Source organism: Ischnura elegans, chromosome 10 (assembly GCF_921293095.1).
Source record: "Ischnura elegans chromosome 10, ioIscEleg1.1, whole genome shotgun sequence".
Lineage (NCBI taxonomy): Eukaryota > Metazoa > Arthropoda > Insecta > Odonata > Coenagrionidae > Ischnura > Ischnura elegans.
This window is the reverse complement of record NC_060255.1, coordinates 6,694,272-6,715,767: the sequence shown is the minus strand read 5'-3', so window position 1 is coordinate 6,715,767 and position 21,496 is coordinate 6,694,272. Positions and strand designations below refer to the sequence as shown.

The 21,496-nt window shown below is 37.4% G+C and overlaps 1 protein-coding gene across 1 annotated transcript in view; it reads left to right on the top strand.

Annotated features, from left to right (window-relative positions):
- The first annotated feature begins 2,057 nt into the window (after positions 1 to 2,057).
- The window catches only part of LOC124167109 (lachesin-like), a 462,868-nt gene continuing 443,429 nt past the window's right edge, over positions 2,058 to 21,496 (top strand). The window contains exon 1 of the mRNA XM_046544909.1: positions 2,058 to 2,309. Coding sequence (XP_046400865.1) covers positions 2,058 to 2,309 — 252 coding nt within the window. The remainder of the gene's footprint in view (positions 2,310 to 21,496) is intronic.

The following is a 21,496-nucleotide window of genomic DNA, read 5'->3' as shown; positions in this document are numbered from 1 at the left end:
AATTAATTAATTCGTCATATTATGGAACCATCCTTGTGGCCCAGTTGATTTATAGTTGTGGGTTTTCATCCCTGAAGGGGTTATCAAGGATGCCTTATTCATAGGTATTTAGCGCAATTCAGATGAAAATACTTGCGTTTTTGAATTTCATCTTGTTACACAGCCATATGTCTGCATTTTTTTTTTTATTTCAACGTAGTTTTCGCCTCCTTTTGTAATTTTTTGCTAGGCGCACGGATTGCTTAAGTCTTTCGTGTTTACAAATCTATAATTCAATACTGATGGTCGTTCTAGTAACTTATCGAAAATTCAGTAGCTCGTGGCATGGCACATTTTCTTTCGCACGGTAGGGCATAAAAAGCGGTAAACTACTCGGTGACATCTCTTAAAAACGAGGTAAATAAGTGTCTCCTTTCTTAAGAAACATGTAGTTTCTTCTCGCTTGATTTAATTCCGTCCGATAAAAAAAAAAACATTTTTTCATCACGACAAGGAAATGATGTGAAAGGAGGAGGGGAATAGTATCCCAAAGTTTGTTGAGGAAATGAACGAGAAATTTGAATTTCTTTTGGGGAGGAAGTTACAGTATGAGCGATGGAGAAGCAGAGCGATCATGCGATCGGAAGTGTGACGGCGAATGGAGGAAATTGAGAGCAGAATGGCGATGAAAGGTAATAAGCTGCAAAAGCAGCGCATGGCTTTTTGCAGAAAATTCGAGACGCTATATTGAAGAAGGATATTTATCTTTTGAGGAAGGGTATCCTAATATCTTCATTCGTAAGTTTTACAGTCATAACGTTTTTTTGTATTTTTTTCTGATGGCTGTAGTACTAGGAACTTTTTAAACATAATGGTTCTCGAACTAGAGAAATAAATAATTAGGTCGGCTATTCATATTTGTATGCTATATTTTCATGGCTTCCGTTTATCTTGGGTATAATCTATTTCCCATGTATTCATATCCGATGCCTTGGATTTCATTTTTTTGAAAGCTATCTTCTTGTGTTCTAGAGCTTTATCAAGTTTGTAGAAGATTTATGAATTTATAAATGAAAAAATCCTCAAATAAAAAGGCGTTTGCCTCTATTGATGCATAGTCATTTCTTTTACATTATTACTTACTGTGTTCATTGGAAATAAAAAGTGTTTAATATTCATTTTAAGACAAATGCAGCCCTTTTGCTCTTATGATTAAGAAAACTTCCTGGTTAGGGTTCAAGTGTTGGGCTACCCAGTAAAGAGATGCAGAGATATTAAGTTCACCTCATTATTTTGTTAAATACGAATGTGTAGTTAAATGTTATGTCTGCGATAAGTGATTGCCTTGGATGTCGTCACTCATAGTTTTCAGTTTTTTGACAATTTACCCACTATCTTTTCATATAATTTATAATTGATATAATTTAAAGCTGGAAATTGAACTGTTAAATAAACCAGGAATCAAATGACGCCTTTGGTAGTTGAAAAGTGGGCAACAAGTTTCTAGTTGTTTTCTATTTTTATTTTAAACTTGTGAGATAATGAATGAAGAAGTGAGATTTTATTTTCTCCTTCACTAATATTTCACCACATAATTCCAACTTCGGTATTCTATTAGTGAAAATATTGTAAAAATAGTTACCTTTTTCCTGCAACCCAAAGGTTTATAATTGTAAATATTTGTGCCTAATTTTAAAATAAACTGAAGATGCTTAATTATGTCGGTTACATATAGTTAATTGTAACGGCGCCTAATATAAGGAGAAGGGGGTTAATCAAGACTGAAGAAAAGACTATGGAGATGCCGGCGTCCGTCTGTGAAATTTTGTCGCCGTCGGAAGTCGAAGAAATCTGGATTAGAAAGGAAAATTAGGAGATTCAGACATAGTCATGTTTTAAAAACGACCGAGAAGAAATTTAGTTCGTCAAACATGATGTATGGTTTTCATTTTTTTACCTGGATAATTTGGGATGATAAGATGTTAATTCGCATTTGGGTTCAGATTGGATGGGGGATACAAAGCTCCTTTTCTCAAATGGCTTTGGTTTAGGATCCTTGGATGCTAAACAATTGTCTAATGGATCCAATTCTTTTCTCCCCGACAGCGGCCGCGTTGCAGAGGGACACGGGCAAATCGAAGGAGACGGCGGCCGCCAACTCCCTGGAGCCGGCCACCTCTTCCTCGGCTTCGGTCACCGTCTCCACGAGCAGCATCCGGGCAACGGGCGGAGTGCCTGGCTTCGACAAAGTGGCCTCCAAGAACGTCACTGCCCTCCTCGGCAAAACGGCGTACCTCAACTGCAGGGTCAAGAACCTCGGAAACAAGACGGTGAGCGAACCACATGCAATAATAGTCGGTGCATTATTTTTTGCGTTTTCGGCAGTTGGTGCATTTATCATAACCATTCAACCAGTTTCAACGATTATTTCGGCCAAATCCACGATTTTTTATAAATCCTGCTATTCTAAAAATTTGCGGAAAAGTAGATTATTACTTTTTTAAACTGCTTTTGTTGAGTATCGGTTTTTGATTTTCCTCTATATTATTTGCATAATTATGGTTGCAGAATGGTAGACAATTTTTTTCAGGAGAAAATCAAATGTTACCTTCTACTCAGACAATTGAATTCTATTTTTGCTTCAAATATTTTTCGATTGTACCTACATATATTCTGTTATACTTTAAATATTTTGTCAATACATCTGAGCAATTTTTGGTAAAAGTTATCCTTGAGCTTTTGTCAAACAAAAATATCATTTTATACCGAATCTATGATATCGATACCGTGGAAAAATCTCATTTTTACCGTTTAATATTTTTAACCTAAGTAATATTATTTTCTAATGATTTCACCCTATATAGATTTTGATTTATTTTTTCTTATTTATACGATCAATAGGTCTATGATATATGATGCAATGGCAATCTTTTGTTGCCTAAGGCATGTCATTTAGTTCGCTTGTCATGTCTTTGCGATTAATTAGAGATCGTAATGGTATCGATGGGAACGACGTTGCGCAGTTACCATTAAAGTTATCTTCCTCGATAATGACTACGACTCAATTCAGACGATGCGATGGCACCTTTTGCGTAGTTATTTGCTGGCATCCCTTACTACTCCGGTATTTTAACGTCTCCGTGTGTAAGTCTCTGCTAAGTACCATTTTAATCCAGAGGGATTCGCCGTGGGGTCGCACGAGACCGCAAAACCCGAGTCTCTGAACTGCGGCGAGGAAAATCCCCGTATGGACAGACTTATGACGCGGCTCATGCGAAGCGAGGATATAGGACTCGAGAATTTCCAGGAGAAACTTGTGCTCCAACAGCTGTTCCTGTTTCCCCGTGAATCCAAGCGCACGACGAAGCTACTTCTCTTAATTGTGCGCTGCGGAAGATTGCGTCTTTCTTCAAAGTTTCTTCATTAGATGGCACTGCTGTCTCGTGCCCTATTTCTAAGCGTGGAGGCTCTGTGGCGAGATGTGCAGAAATGCTATCTAGCTCATTTGGCCATCAGATGCACTCTCTCAATGCTTATACATGCATCTTTGATCTCATTGGCCCCATAGGATTCTGGCTAGAATTTATCTCGATATCTGAGTACGGGAGAAATGCATTGTAGGAAGGGGGTGTCAATAGAGTTAGAAATACGGTAGGACGTTTGCTGGTAACCGTATTGGAGCGAATAATGCCACGAAAGAGGAAATAGGTTTTTACGGAGGCAATGAAAGGGAATAGACCTAAACGTGAATTGAAGAGGGATGTTCTGTAGGGGTTGGGATTACACGGACAAAGCTTTTCCTCGAATTTTTTTTCACGCAAACCTAATTTTATCGTAGAATACCGTAAGTTAGTGTTCGATATGGACAAGCTGATGAGATTATGGAGTCAATTGAAGGCACAGTGTGTTTTTTATCTTTTTCCTATATGACCATAAATTTATTTGATTGCATGTCTCCCACCTTGCCGATTGAAAAAAAATCGAGTTTCTATTTCTGGCAGTGGGTAATTACGTGCTGATTCCATCTCGATTATGCAATTGTGCATCCCGATAGTATTTCGTCAAAAAGGGGAATGAAAAAAATATGATCCTCTGGCTGATCATATTAAACCTTTTGAATCCTATCTGCCTGTTATGATTATGATCGCAAACAAAAGCCCACGCGCATACTACTAGAAATGGCATTCAGGACGAATGCATTGAAATTTTTATTTTCAAGTTCCAAGCTTTCAATGATTTTCGATTCACGACTAATAGTTAAAACATTATACCTATTCACCCCTATACATCTAATTCGCATCAGTTGACGCGTGAATTTGTGAAAGGTTGAAAACACTCTGCTATTTGATAAAGTTTTTCAGCACAAGATAGAGCTGAATGGTTCGTCGAAATGTGAAAATGCTGTGGAAACGCCCAAGACAAGAGGATGTTCGAAAAGGCAGTTTAAAAATGGCGAAGGAAAATTATCAGCGTTAACACCTAGCTTACTAGTTACTTTTTAGTGAGATAATTTATTTTACGAGGGAAACGTGGTAGTTTATTAACAGGTATGGTTCATGACTATAAACATTTTTGATTATTCAGCATTTACCTAATATTGCAGGCCAAGGCGTACCTTTATCTCAAATTTTATATTGTGTGTCTTTGGGGTTTCTTAGTATGTTTCTCGGAGCCAATTATTACCTCACAGGGTGAATTATAGGGCACATTTTCTTTTTTGTGCTATTTTATGCATATATCTGTTTACATTTTAATTGTTACCAATATAGCGTTCTTAATAATAGCTGGAATACACTGTTGTGTGGAATGCCATGCCTGGAATGTAATATGGTGACAGTGAAAAGCAGTATTGATATTTAAAAAGAAAATATGAGTTTGTAATAATTTTCTGGTGAAATAATATAGTAAATTAATACATGTTCGTCTCAATTCACTAAAGCTTCCCTTGTGTCCATTTAAAAAACGCGTAATCGTCGAAGCCTTGAGACATGAATTAAAATTAAAATACTCGTTACATACCGTCTGAGAGCATCCTCATGTAAACCGGGGAATGGAGTTCCTTACTTTATTTCTCCATCCTATTCGTTACGACCTACCTCCATCAATTAAACGACCTATTCATGAAAAGAGATGGCTGATGCTGCTGAGTAGATGCGCTCTTTTTTGAAGCTGACTTAATTCCTCTTGTCTTGGCCACCCCTAATATTTGGCCCCAAATTTCCTCCCATCTCGCTTCGCCGTCCTCCACTCCTCTCCCCTTCCCTCCCCGTCTTCGCCCCCCCCCCCCCCCAACCCTTTGCCTCCCTCTCCCGAGTCAATTCCAGGGCCCATCTCGCTACGCCCACCTCCTCATCAATTCTCTCCCTCCCCGCCCTTATCTCAGCCCTAACACCTGCTTCCCTAATCTCTCCTCTGTGTCACACACATGCGAGCCCTGCCTTGCCTTCCACCTCCCACCCCCTCCCGTCTTTATCTTCCGAGAAGATCTCCTTTCACCTTCCGTCCAAAGATTTCCACCCTTCCTTGCTTCTCCCTTCCTTTCTTTTTTTTTTGCCTAAATATCTCTTCGCCCTTCATGTCCTTCTCCTCGTGGGAGGATGTTGGCTCCTTTTTTTTCTTCCTTCCTTCAAGACTTCACCGACTCTGTTTGCGCCCTTGCTGCTCATTCCTGCGTTAGCCTAATCCAATCTCGCTCTTAAGTGTGCACTCATTTATTTTGTGCCTCTCCCTCCCTCCATCCTCTCCCCCCCCCCCGTTCATCCCTCTGTGCCGTCTCTTCACTCTCACCCCCACTCACTACGAATTGACCTCGACATCAGTTAAATTACTCCTCGCATTGCGAAGTATTCCTTTTTGTATTACCATTCCTCTGTTTTGTTCTCTGAGTGTTCCTTCGTATCATGAAATATTTTAGCGTGAAAAGGACCACGGAATTATTCTCCTCGATTTTTATTGAGTACGTTATGAATCATGCGTCACAAAAGAACTTTCTAATAAACTCTCCAATAAACTATCTCCTGATATCTAAAAATATTCCTAGTATCTCGAGCTAGCTCTTAATTCATGAAAAAAGGTTTCAGTGCATGTTTACGGAAGTAAGAGTTCTGATTACTACCGCTTCTATATGAAGTCGCTCGCTTGTCTGTTTCTTAGTTTGTCCGACCGGGTAAAATCTTGCAATTTTATCGCACTTCTCCGACTTGAAACTTTCCGCAGATATCAGAACTAGGTGGCATTGGATTGCTAAACCATTCCTAGGTCTTCTGGCGCAGTATAAATCACAATTTTTGATAATTGGCATTTAAGATATCTTTTTAAATATTTTTCACATGAGACTTTGCGCGTCTTCCATTGTTTTATATTTTGCTATTTCGCACTATTTCATGTTTTGTTTTCGGAAGTCCAATTGGCCTAATTTGTACGTCATCGTAATAAAATTGAGTAAACAACATTATAAAATGAATCGAAAAATGCACGTTTTCATTTAAACTAAAAAGAGAAGAGTAAATGAACCTGTTTTGGCCAATGTACCGCCTTTGATTGTTGGGTATGAAGACTGAAGTCTTGAAAACTAAAATCGTGGTACGCACCGATGTAAACCTCTTAAATCATTTTTTTTCTCTTTGAATACCGATTATATTATTAAAATAAAAATATAAAAATGCATGATGATGACTCCGGTGTCAAATGTCAAGCCAATTCGCACCCCTTTTTTTGTTTTGAACTAGTAGTCTTTTATGGGTAAAATTGAAGAGTTGGGCCTTGTGCCAAAGCAGAGTGGGTCAGTTTTTCATTTCTTTAACCTAATTAGGCTAACGTTCATGTTGTAATTATTTTCCTCTGTTTTATCTTCGTCAAATATATATTTTTTTATAAGAATTCTAACGCGTCATTTTTTTTAATTCACGAACGCTGGTTGGTATTTGGAAAAATAACTAATGGTACCATACGGCATTGGTTTATTCACTATTCACATATATTTAGTGGTCATTATGGTGACTCAATAATGAAGAGTAGGTACCCTAATTTGGTCTTAGAAACATGATTTTTTTAAATTTAGAAATTCAAAAATAATTATACAAATCTCATATTCCTGGCGTGGTTTGGTTGAAATTAGTCCGTGGCAGATGTATTAGCAAAAAGGCTGAGTTGATATTTCTAAGAAGATAAGGGAGCTGAATCAACGCCACCTAAAGTTAACATATCAGAACCATATGGCATGCTTCTTTTTGCTTTAGGTGGGGTTGGCTGAATACACCATGGAATGAGAATGGAAGTTAGAATAGAAATATGCGGTAAACTTTAATATACTCCGTATGCGAGTTAAGATACCCGAGTGCAAGGTAAAATTGTGCTATAATTCAGAAAAGTACATTGAATTTATCAGAAGCCGAGTGCATGGGATGGACGAAAGACTATTTCCGCTGGCCTATCCATACGATTCTTGGGCCGGTTACGCATAAGAGCCTTCGCGAAGTTTACCCTGGTATGCGACCTTTTTATCATGCAATATATAGTTCTCGTGCCCCCTCTCCGCTTTCGACCATTGATTTTGTTTTTTCCCTAAAACGATCAATTTTTGCATATTTAGTCATTACCAAAGGGATAATTTATTAAAGAATAAAATTAAATAAAGTCGTATAAAAATTAAATAATATTACATTATATTTGCTCATTTAAAAGCAGCACCAATGTTATTTGCAAGGTTGGTCGACCAGGACTGAAATATTTTCTGTAACACACTGTGTAGCAACTGCTGTTGTGACGCTTTATTTTTGGGTAGGAAATATTCTTTCATTGTTTGATATTTCTTATTTATCCAAATATCTCTCACCGTACTCTTCTTTCATGCAATCTCCGCTACTTGAAAGACAACAATCAGCCATCTACGGCTACTTCATAACCTTATTATGAAAAATAATTGTAGATTGTTAAGAAAATGAAATTTTCTTTCGAAAACTTCCTTATATCAACGGAAAAATATATTTTAAAAGAAATAACCTTATTTTAAAACATAAACTGCTTCTATAAACAAGTAAAACATTTTGAGGGACAGCATAAGAATACTGTAGGTTTATTCCACAGAATTTGATTTCATTGCTTGGAATGGGAAAGTGTCATCCTACTGGTTATCATCAAGTCTGTGTAATAACCAGTTCTCTGACTTCAGTCATAAGGCGGTAATCTTCCAACTTTACTCCCTAGCTACCTATTTTGTGACGATTTAACTAGCCCTAATCATCATGACATGAAGAAGGGGAGCATAATGTGTTCTTATTATCGGTGGAGAAATGTATAAAATTCGGTCTGGTTGCTTTACGGTAATTCACTTCCGTGCAATCCTCTGCTGGACTTGGGCGATCCCCGGCTATGTGGGGCGGTAACCCAGTAACTCTCCACTCGGAGGTAGCACTTGCTTTATCGATCTGTCCAAGCGGTCACGAGATAACTCGAGACAACCTCACTCAGGCGGATAGTCTCAGGGATTGAGTTGCAAAAACCCTTAGCAGTGCCACAGGCGATTAACTTAATTCACTGAGCTAGTCTCCGATCGGCTACAATCCAAGTGTCACCACAGACGCACGCCTCTCTTCAATATACCTCCTTTTCTATTGAGGCAGTCGTCGTATTCGCAAATCAAAAGGATTGCGAAGAAGCCCAAGGTTGTGCTCTACCGGGATTTAACGTGTCGCTGGAATAAGAGTTCAAGGTTGAAGCTTCCGTGTTTGCGCACTTTAATGCTGCAGTGGAGTATAAACACATGCATCAATGCATGGTTTGCGATGTGAGGCCGAAAAAAAAAGTCGATCCGGCTTTAGCACACATTAAATATTTCATGAGGTTCCTCTGCTCTCGAGCGGTTGATTCCTTTCTTACTCTTTTTTTATGCTTCATTTCCTATGGGTTGGTGTGCTTGTTCAATGCAAAAAGTTGACGGGAAAAAACAGTCGCACAGATACACGAGAAATGGTTGGGATCTCATACGCGTTGCACCTGCTTCGAAATGTATTCCGCGCCTTTATCGCCCCAGGTACCATCTAGACAAAGGTATTATTATTTTTCAAAACAGGCATATTTTTTTCAAAAGAGTTGTGTCCTGACGTTTCCGGGACGTCATTCATCGGAATATGTGCATGGTATCTTGCCAACTCTTTTTTTTCAAAATGAGGGTAACAAAAGATTGGGATGACAATTACTTCGTATATTTCAAATAGAATAATAAATTTTAATATCGAGTTTACTCATGCATTACGTTCACGGGTCTAATATTTGTTCGTAACCTTTTTTCGTCGTGAGTGAGGGATTTAAATTGAATTTTCTTTGAAGTTTTAATTATACTAACATTATATTTTGACGTAAAACAGTTTTAATTATTTTTTAAGAGGGTAATATTGCTGCCTCCTCTCAAACGTGATGAATATTTTCCACGGTTGAAAGATGAAAGCTTAAAGTGATGAATTATTAAAAAAAATAATGAATTACTGCGTTGCTAATTTTCCGAACTTGACGAAATTACATATGGCGTAATTCATTTAACTGACGTAGGTAATTTCAGTGATCAGCACAAAGAAATACTGTTTTAATATTATCATTGATTCTTTTGACGGTAGAAGTGAATCCATCCCCCATTTGTAAAGTAAAAAATAAATAAATTCTCCTATATTTCAGAATGTCAATACATTTTCAGTATTAATGCATCACTATTGCTGGATAGCTGATAATATTGAAATGCCCAAAACTCGTGGTGAAAGGCAACTGATGAGGATATTAATATATGTTCTTCTTATCTTGACCTCATTTATTAATGGTAAAGTAATTATTGGAGTATAGGTCGAATGCATATGATGCAAAAAAGTTGTAGCAACGTTTCAGTTTATTTAAAACTCTCATCAGGGCTATGAATGAAAAACATGAGAAAAATATAGAATACAATGGTATACAATATTTTTACATAAATAAATGTTACGAAAGAGTTTAATTTTATTTACAATAATATAATTAAAATAAATATATACCCTAAGAAGAGAATACACAAAAATTTTTGACACACCTTAGCTTTGCACATATTTATTGATATTACGTTACCAAGCTATTTCCAAGCCTAGTTACCATTAATTTTGATTAAATAAAAATAAATTTTGCTAAGAATTTTGGAATATATTCAGCCATATATGTTATAATGTACTCATGTCTTCTTGTGTGTGCTACTATGTAGTATCTGTAGATTCTTGAAGTGCAGATTCATTTTGCTTTATATGGGCACGACCCGGGTTTCGTATTATCTGTTTAATAGATTTCAGGATTCAATGACGAGAATTTGAATTGTTTTCATGATTATTAGTGAATATCATGCCAGGTTCTATCAATTGCAGCTACTTATTAACAGATTTTTACGTGCAAATACGTATCAATGCGGCAACACACTGAGAATTCCACGATACCTCCCTCGCAATCGGCAGCTGTTGTTGAATTGATGTCTTTCTTATCTTCCCTTCCCTTTTCTGTCATTGCCTGCGCAAGTAATTGTATACATGCATTTTCCTCAACCCTTTTATTATTCACTGTCACAGATCCGCATCTCCCAATATTTCGCTCATTCCTTTGTACGACTTTTTCCAAGTCCCTCCCTGTTTACTCTTTATGTCCCATTTTGATGGGTATGAAACTTTATTTTCCATCCTCCGTTGTTCAATATCGAATAGCCATGTGTCAAAATCATGATATATCTTTAATATTTTCTTTACCATACTTGTTACATACGTTGCCATATCTTGGAATATTGAATTACTTGTTGGTGTTACGCATCGTTCCTCAATTTACGAGTGAATGTCAGTCCCGAAGAGGTCCCATCAGTTGCGGCAGCAGATGCAAACACCATGTGTCACAAACAATTCGTAGTTATGTGGCAACGCCGAGAAGTCCTCGGCACGGGCGGTTGTTGTTATTGTGATCCTGTGCTCATTTTTTCTCTCTTTTAAAGCGTGCGTATGTATTTATTTATGTATACATTTCACCCTTCTATCTCTTTATTCATCCTCGTCACATCCGCATCCTTACTGCGTCTTTTTTTTCTCCCTCCCTGTTCATCCACCCTGGCCACCTGCCGTGTGAAATAATACGCCAACCCGAGCGCGCGTCCAATACGAGTCGCTGCCTTCTCATCGCTCCTTTTCTCTCTCTCTCTCTGCCGAAAGAAGCACTCATCCGAGGATCCTATACGTCCGTGCATCCCGAAAAAACACTCCCAGGCGAAACGCACAATGGTCTCCTCATTGTCCCAACCTGTGTGCGCTCGGATCTCATTCGCATGGCACGCGCGTATCCATCCCTCGGCTTCCACGCAACGCACGGCCTGTGGTCACGGAATAACGCGAAGATATGACCTTTACCTTATTAGGAACACGTAGGAGATCGTGGCAATACTCTTTTATCAATCCTTTGTCCCTTTATTTTCCTTTCCGAGTCATTTATGCTCTGGCATCGGCACCTGCGGAGAGAATTTGAGCACAGCTTGCGTTTTTGATCTGGTTCCGCGTATTTCATTTAGTATTTCCTGCCGGAAAGGCTACCATTCAGAGAAATAGGTGGAGTTTAGTTTGGCTCACAGTTTCACGGTGTGCTTTTCAGTTGCCTATCATTGCAGGCAGAGATTTAAATGTGCATATTGGATTTGCTCAGATATCTCGATATCTGAATATGATATCGGCTATCGAGAGGTCATCTTGATCGTTCAATAGGCTTTGCTGACAGTTTATTGTCTCTTAGTGGTATTCTAGTGTATAGCCTTACGACTTTGCTCCAAAGCTTTTAGGAATGAATTTTTTCTGAGACTTAGAATTTCAAGACCTCTCCTTTAAATCCTTCTATCAGATACAGTTGATTTAATCTGGCCAAGGAAACACATACATCAATTGGGGTATAAAAAATATACGCCTGCATGAGTTTGTTTTAAAATGAGCACATGTAATAAAGCTGCTCAAGAAAAAACCTATGGGCATGATAATGTACTTATGCTGCATTTGGTATGACATTTTACCGAGCTCAAAGAGTCTAACTAAAAACACTCAAACGCTATTTTCTGAGCAAGACGGAGTTATCGAATGGGAGGAGCCATTGCACGTTAATGGGTAAGTGTGGATTCATCTTCCATAGTTATTAGCTTCTGTTTTCTGAAGAAAATAACCTCGATTTCGGGACAATTTCTTTGGTGGCATGAAGAAGCAATCCATTCTCTGAAATGCGTTTTCATTCCCGTCAAAATCCTTTTCTCCTCATACTGGTCGCCATTCCCTTATCAACTTCCATCAGTTGTGACTGAGCAAAGGTTCTTCGAGCTTTCTAGTGGCTACGGCGTATTGATATAGAAAATCCAGCAGCTGTCCAAATTGGTATCAAAGGACTTGTGCCAAGAGTTCAATATTTGCCCATTGTCTAGAGATTTCGATCACGGGCAAAATCTGTCCTGATTGGTGATGAGTATTTACGAATTTTATGGAAGGTGCTCGCATAAGTACTTTTCCAGAGCAGTGACTACATAGCTATTTTATCTCTTCCACAAACACCCAGCAATTATTTCCTCAATAACTCTCTGAATTTTCGTTGGCATTCCTATATTAATAGTGTCATATTAGTTATTACTGTCATATCAGCGATTTCATAGTTTTCCAAGATTCGTATACAATAGCGCAATAAAAAATACCTCCTGTAATTTTTTCGCCCACATACTTCAATGAAGCGATTGTTCCCTTCTTTTTTTAGAGAGGAGTAATGGTTTTTGAAATAATGTCCTCAAATTTCAATATTTACTATATCATAGATTACTTTTTCTGAATCGATAAAACAGAAATTTCACATTTAACATGCGGTGGCTGTTAACTCAAACAATAATAGTATTCCCTTCTTATAATGCCCCATATAATTTGTAACCTTATGAGAAAATGCATTAAATGTGTTCTTAAGAGGATAAACGAGTTATTTCTACGCATTTATAGCTACGTTCCTGACTGAAAATACTTGCATTGTCTCTTTTTATTTCGTTTTTTTGGAGGGGATTATTTTATTAAACTTATTTTTTTACATTTTCTGAAGCATAGTAATATTTATTGCCTGTAATTCCCAATATTTTCGGACGAGAATGCAATATCTCGCTTCTCATTTTATTGTACTTCAATAAGCTTCGTAGGGGGTTGGGTTGGTTGTCAAAATGAAATTGAACATTGTGTCGCTGTAGATTCGAGCAATACTCGGAGCCCTCAAAGAGCCTGTTTCGGCGTGTTATCTGTTCCTCCACTCTTTGGACATTGTGAGCATCTGCTCCAGCTTTTGGCGCCTTATTTATTTGCTTTTTTTTCTTGCTGCCGTGTTATGTTCCCACACACATGCCGACATTCAGTTTTCTCATCTCGAATCCAATGTACCCCTTCATTTTCCATTTCTCCCCCGAATACCTTTACATTGCCTCCTGTCGAAAACTCGGTTATTATCTTGTTGGGTGAGTCAATTTATTATTGAAGTTATTTCTTCTACATGTTTATTAGAAACTCTTTTTAAAACACTCGTGTTTTAAAAACGTTATCATCCAATTTAGTGGGCATGGTTTTTTTTACTCCTTTCGTATTTCTAGAGCGATTTTTTCCGGGTACCTACATCACTTTTCTCCAATTAACTTTAATATTAAATTGTGGAAGATAAGTCTACAACGTGCCTAAAGTTTTCAAATCCATAGCCAACATTTAGGAAATCGGTATGGCGTGGTTCTTATGTAATTTCTTCTATAAGGTTCTGTTTATGCTAAAATATTTCATCAGAGAAATTTAAACTATTTGGAAGAATCATGATTATAGATCCGGAAAATTAGCAATGTATTGAAAGATATGAGCATGGCCCTTAAAGGACATTGGATACGAGAGATTCATTGAAATAGATGACGGCTCCAATTCTTATAATGAAATGAAATAAAAACTTTGTTTTGTTCTACAAAGTTATTGACAGGTATGAATAGTGTCGACGCAGCGGCGTCCTCATCAGATACCATCGATAGGAAATAGTTACCTTTAAATAAATTGAAGGATTAAAAATATTTTTTTTTCCATTTCATTATTAAAATGAGCTTCCACAAAGTTGAGCCCGAGACGATAGGGGTAAACAAGTTCTTCATTTTTGTAAATATTAACATCTAGGTAATATTGAAGGAACTATAAATTCACATAAACCTTTTGAGATATGGTACTACTCTATAATTTTATGTATCCCAGCAACTGATAAATAAATATGTTTAGATGGATTGAACGTCTCTGTTTGTTTTAGGGGCTCTGATAATCCGTTATGATTTTATATATTTGCTGAGGGCGAAAAATGGCTCCCCAACAGTGAAAAGAGCAAAATTTCCTTTTGTGTTTTCTTAGAGCCATGAAATCGTTTGGAAGATATATTAACGCTTGGAGTTAGAGCCTCAGCGTTGAGCAAATGCGGGTTAGGTCCCAGGGGAGGGTGAACATACGTTTGGACTGCCTCCCCTCTCTATTTGAAATATCTTTCTGCTCTTCTACCTAAATAATATTCCGCCTTGCTCCAAATGCTAATCCGACCATCCGCTGAGAGCTTACGGTAGTTTAACCTAAAATATGGCTTGAGTTCCTATCATCTTCTCAATGTTAATTATAATGAAAGACTCTGGAATATATCTTCATTCATTTATCATTGACATGAGTGTCCTATAAGTACCTTTCAACGACGTCGCCTGAAATAAATATTTGTTATGTCTTAAGCCAGGAATATTGATCATGAATTATTCAAGAACAATGATTCATATTAAAACTAGAGGGGTAAATAGTTATTGAACAAGTTTATGCTATGTCTTTTGTGAATGCGTTAAAAATAATAAAACTAGTTAAATTATCAGGCTTACGATAACTATAAAAGTTCTTGAGAGAAAATATGGGGTAAAAAAGTACTCTAATTTGCTCTCAGCAAGTAATATCTTCTAGTACCTAACTAGTACACCTAAAATTCCCTTATTCATTTATTGAAAGCACCCTTACATATGATAGCAATCGCTATTGCGGATGACTTTACCTGGCCTGAACTGTACTTTTCTCGATAATTTCCTGAGCATATTATAGTAAATGTTTTCCACATATTTTGGTATGCTTAGTGCATGTCACTTTCGAGTCTTTTAATAATATCTGCTGATGCTTACGTTATATGTTAATAAAAGAAGCTTACGTATGTCAGTCGATGTCTTTCACAATCTCTATTTTTGCCACAGATATTTCCATCGTGATATTTTCTCTTTATTGGGATACAATTGATAGTAATCATTGTTTTTTATTGTTTTTACCGCAGATATTTAGTTGTCTGATAAATCTTTGTGCTTCTCCCTACCATTTTTCCATTTGTGAAGCCTTTTTAGCTCCAATTTCCCGTCAGAGAATTCTATACATACGGGATATAATGAGGTATTTCCTTTTGTTGAGGAAAGATATTGATATCAACTTCTCATTCAACCGAGGAGCTCATTCCAGTGAGGAGCTGTGCGATCGCGGTAATTGATAACGACTGTACGTGCTCTGTAGGGACCTATTTATTCCTTTCCGATGGAATTTGGCTCAGTATTGTAGCCACAACTGCTCCAACTACTATCCAATTCACGCCAAACTCTTGCGTGCCTGTCATCATTTAGTTTCAGTATTAAATTTATCGATTTGACGGAAAACCTGGCTACCCTAAAGTTCTTACTTTCAAAGAATTATGTTTTTGTTTGCATAGAGTATCGAGATTTATCGAGATTAATAATTATGAATTATTATTATTATTATTATAGTATTCTACCGATTAAGGTGTTGAAATTTTAATAGTAATTTCAACTGTTATTGAACTTTATAAATTCATTCTACTGCTGTATCATAATTTCCTGTTGTGCTCTGAATGAAAGTCTTAGGTGACATCAAAGAGATTTTGAGCGAGATAAAATTCTTATGATTATTTCTATTCTATGATCCCAAATGAGAGGGCGTATTATATCTGTTCAAATATTTATATTTTCATTTTCCGCGGTGCTCCACTTCTTTACAACTTTCTCGGTCACCTTGAAAACTTTTTAGTTAATATTTATTCAAAATTTGGCAATATTTGCCTCTATCCCATGTAGAAAAGCGTGCTTCGCAGAAAACTCTGAGGTTAAATTCGCGGATAAATGTAAAAAAATAGAAGCAAGTGTCTACTGTACCGACCCTGAAATTTTCACGACGAAGACGTACGTTTTTAGCATACGTTGTGCGCCACGAAAGAATCTGAGTGAGCAGGAGTGATCCGCCATCTTGAGTTCATCTTTAGCGTATAAAATTTAAGGCATTCCTCATGTACGTAGTCATTTGGATACGCTCAAGGGCAGCCAACACAATCACGTGGATTTTTTCTTCTCATCTCTCGTGCTCCATTTAGATATACTACGGGATGCTATAGATATTGCTCCGGTAAATTGCGCCGTTTAAGAAGCAGCGGAATGAATTTTCCCTCGGACATAGAGGATTCCCTTTGTGGGCCGGTGTGTTCGCAGCAATTAGTCCTCAATTGGACGGGTCAATTCTGCTTTCCCGTACCATTGCGCACTCATGTCATCCACCGAACGCAGATGTACTCCAATGAAACCGTCGATGCAACCTTTTTTCTTCTAATGACGCAGTTTCGCAGTGTTCGGCATACATGCACCCTTTCCGCTCCTTCAGAATTGGGATAGCTGGGTCATGCCAGCTAATGGGTCGTGTTTTCTCTCATCTTTTCCACGGACACGATTCTATGTAGACATAGTCATAAAAACTTGGCTCTGGAACCGTTTCATGTACTTAGTGGCGCTCTGAATTCGACTGTCACGGTCTTTCGGATTGATCGTTAAAAGTTTACAGTTGAGAACATGAAAACATGAAGAGGTAGATATGCCAGTCCTCCGAAAAAATAATGGTAGAAAGAGGAGTGGAGAAATAAATAAACTGAAGCTTCAATTTCACGTGCTTACAATACAAGTTTGTGTACCCGCTCAAGGTTAAAAATATATAAATTTTGTCTTCAAATCTTTAAATATTAAAATAACCTTTTTGGTTTTAGAATAAACTTCGGACTCGTAGTAATTTTTATGCACGAGTTGCTACAGTAAATGTTAACAATGCATTACACCGTAAAAAAATTGCGAGCAACATTAGTGAGATTCCAATTAATTTAAATTCCCTGAAAGCATCTTTAATCAGTAACAAATCACAGAAATAGACATGAAAGGTAATGAAACGGCGGTGTGATATTTTTTTGCGGCTCTCTCAAGTATAACTAAATTTGGTAACATTGTCTTCAGAAAAGTTTATTATATCAATGCATAAAGTATAAAATCCAATTTTTTTCAAAACAATTTCACATCAATCACTTCATGCAAAAATAAAATGTGTAGGTAACATAGAAGGGTATAATTGTATGACTCAATGTCAACTAAATATTTATATTCTCATTGAATCGTTCTCTCTTCCATATTTTCTACTCTTAAAGAGATACATTCAAAGCCAAGCTCTTAGGTTTGATTTGACGTTTCTTAGAAAGAGAACTGCAAAACTTTTTTCTTATAATGGGCCGTTTTTCTAGCTTACGTGGTGTATGGACATCTTAAAATCCAAAATAATTCTAATCTTTTTGTATTCAATTCATGCTTTAAGTATTTTAGCAAAAGTGACTTCCACTAAAGTGTTTGAATAATCACTAACCGTCATAATGCACACATTTTTATCCTCCCTTGACAAATATAACCTGTCCAACGAGTGTACTTGATAGAGATTTCCGTTGGCTTTGCTGCCTGTCCTACCGTAGATGACCAAACTCAATTTTAAATTTGCGAAGTTCCACGTGTATTACAGCTGAAGGTATTCCCCTCCAATCTTTTCGAAAAGAGCAGAAGGTCTTCCTGAAAAAATGAAAAGTAATTCCAGCTTCTTCATAATGAAATTCGTTAGCAATTAAAATTAGAGCATTCTCCATTCCTTTTGATCCTTTGAATGGCTCCAACTGAGATTTTAATGCGAGTTCCGCGGCTCGAAATTGATTTCATGAGCACTTCTTGTGCTAGTTGAGCTCCAATGCGACGTCGTCAAAAATCCTTTTTTTAATATAATGAACGACCGACGAACAATCAGCGCGTAGAGTCAACATGGTCTACAATTACCTTTATAGTAGTATCTTTATTAGAATTTAATCCTATCCATTTGACCTCAATGTGTTGTATTTCTTTCTGGAATCATCCTTTTAATATTTAATCTATGGGAAGTGGAGCAACAAATTTGAATGGAAATAAAGGACGATACCTATTGAAATGGAGAAGTTTGTATTGCAATATTGTAACCTTATTAATAAGTTGTTTTTTTAGCAAAATGAGTGACCGCAAAGAAGAACTACCTTATGTTTAATAGCATTTTCAAATCTGTTCTTGGGTAGAATTTGTATGCAAAACAATCGTTTAAATATGATACATTTAACTCTATCAACTTAAAATGCTCTTATTTACAATAACAATAGAAAGGAAAATTTAGGTTGAATATATTAGGGACTTAGATTTATTCGTTAACTTTGAGCTAAGTTAATTGTATTAATATTTTCTCTGTTTCTATAACCATTCGCGTGTGAGCTAAAATGTATGTCTCACACATATTTATTTTGACTGAGCGAAAGTTAATACAATAAATAGAAGCTCAAAGTAAACGAATAGCTTTAATTCATTATTTTCCGCTCATAGTTTGAAGGTAAAAATCTCCTTTTTTTCCATTTAAATATATTTTTTGTGACTATCTCAATTCTTTTAGCTCATCCCTTTTTAATGTCAGCATATTCAGCCGATAATCTTTCATTCCAAATTCCCAGCCGCTCCAACAAGTGTCTGATGAATTAATATCCAAGATATCACAAAACTTTCATCCCTGTGAATCTGAATCTTTCGCCGAGGTATAATCTGAGCAAACAGTCGGATAGACTTCTACGTTTGCTAGCTCCATTCATCGATACTTTTATGGTGAATATCATTCCCCTCGAGGCAATGAATGGACATTCTACTTCATACAAGGTCACGCACACTCGAGCACCATTGAAGGAGATGCTTTGTGAGAATATCATTTGCCTCTCCCGGGATTTGAACCCGGATCCCGGGAAATTGAAATGATTTTTTTCGTAATGAATTCCATTCTCAAGTGCTCAGTTAACTCAAGGGTTATGGCGGAAGTGGTGTGTTTCCGCACTCTTTACAACTATTGGAGCACATACCTGCTGGGTTTCGAGGATATTATTTACTGTATCCCTCATTTTAAAATTGGCGCGATTACTAACCCTGCTGGATATTCTCGTGTTAATTCGTACCGGGTAACTTTAACGATCTATTTTACTCCTTCTTTTGTCATTCCTCGGGCTGATCCGAACCATATTATTCGTCTTAAGCCCGTAACCTAATGGCTTTAGAGCTATTCCGGTGCGATTAATGAACCATGTATCACTGCGTTTAATTCAAGACTCTATCCACTGTATTCTTACAGATATTAGGCAAAAATCATATTCCAGAAAAAGTTTAAGATCATCAGCCATTTAAAATAGGTACAAAAGATAATATTTTTTTCCTTTATTCAAGGACATAGACTTACAGATTCAAGGATGCTGTCTAGCATTTCAAATCCTCATGATGACCTAAAATATCATTGCGTGGAATTCAGAGGAAAAAATCGTTCGGAATGAGAAGAATGCGAAGAAATTCATATTCTTAAGCTTCATAATGCAGGAACCGAGATTCAAGAGAATGGAGGACATCTGGCAATTTTCGGTCGTGCTAAAAAAAAAAGAAGAGGAAATTCTCTGAGTGGCCGAAGAATTAGAGGAAAGGTTTTAATTAACGAAAGGGGGCAAGAAGGGAAGAGATGGAATTGGGTGTGCAAATGGTTATGTAAAGGGTACATATTTATCGACTTTAGATATGTAGTATATGTGTCCCGATCCATGTAAACGCCTTGAGCAGAAATGAAATTTCCGGCCAACTCTGCATATTGCATGAGAATTCCTTAGGTATATTTAGCCGGAGTGAACCGATGTGAAGCGGACAGCGGAAGAGGGAAGATGGAAAAGGATAGTCAGAAAAGCACTGGGTCTTGAAAAGAGGCGTAGAGTGCTATTCGTTCAAGATTCCCCGCTCCGTGTAAACATCTGTCATGGCTTCCCCGAGCGCTGGATTTATGCGCACCCATTTAATCTCGCTCCCAATGAAAACAGGGCCGCTATTTTTCTGTGCGTTCATTACGGACGAGACCAGAGTTCCGATGTGGTACTTCATCCTCAAATCCTCGAGACAGAGCGGAGTAGTAAATCCAAGCGTATGTTTGGAGGAAGACGATGAAAATTGCATCTTGCTTTATGTTCACCATATTTTTGAAGGATTCTTCGTCTTCCTTGACCACTTCATCAATCCTTATTCTTCTCTCGATGAGGGATTTGAATATCTCTTTGTAACCTGATCAGGGTCAGTCAAAAAACGAACGTGTGATAGATTCCGAGGGCAATCATGATTAAGCATAGTTCATTTCACGAAGAGTCGTCTATTTTCATAATATCATTCCACGCAATTCAACCAGGGGCGTAATAATGGGGTAAATGAGGGGGATAGATCCCCCCCAAAGCCTCAGAGAAATAAAAATAATATTCAAAACAATTTTCTAGTTTTGAAATATAGTAAATTATAACGTAACCTTTTGATGAAACCCAAATTTTAAGTGCCAAAATTATGTAAAATTTATTTGCAGGCATGTTATTTTTCCAAAATTTTCCCAAACGGCGGGTGGGGGGGTTGGGAGGTCGCCCTTCCTCATCCGCCCCCTCGAAGCATATTCCTAGTTACGCCGCTGAATTCAACCATATATATATACTGTTGCTTGCAGGAATAAAATAATTCCTGGCTTAACTTTGCCATATATTTTCAGCGAATATTTCAAATAATTATACAAAAGATATGTGAACTGGATGCGGTTAATAATTGGAGTTTTTGTTCCGAAGACGCTGCGATGGTAGACGATACAATGGTTTGTGGAATTAGTCAACTGGAGGTGGTTGGCAGTTCAATCGACCGGAACGGGTGGACGTCTTAGTTGACAGTGAGTCGGTTGAAGCACGCGCACCAAGGTAACAGCGGCGAGACCGAGCGAGACATAGGTTCGCCCGCGCATGCGCGATGGGCGGCAGCAGACCACGCGCGACCGCACAGATCTCGCGACGCGCTCCAACCCATATGAATCACTAAAATGTTGCAGAAAATTAATCCGTTTAAATCAGACTGCGTTGAAGTTTAACTCACAATCGATTTATTTTTTCGGCCTGTTAATTATATATATTTAGGAATAATAATGCATTTCTACAATTATATTTCTTTTCTGATTTTGTAGTGTTTTTTTTTTAATATAGCATGCTAAAACTAATTGATGAAGTCATCGCTATGATTTTTATAGTCCGCTGTTGTATC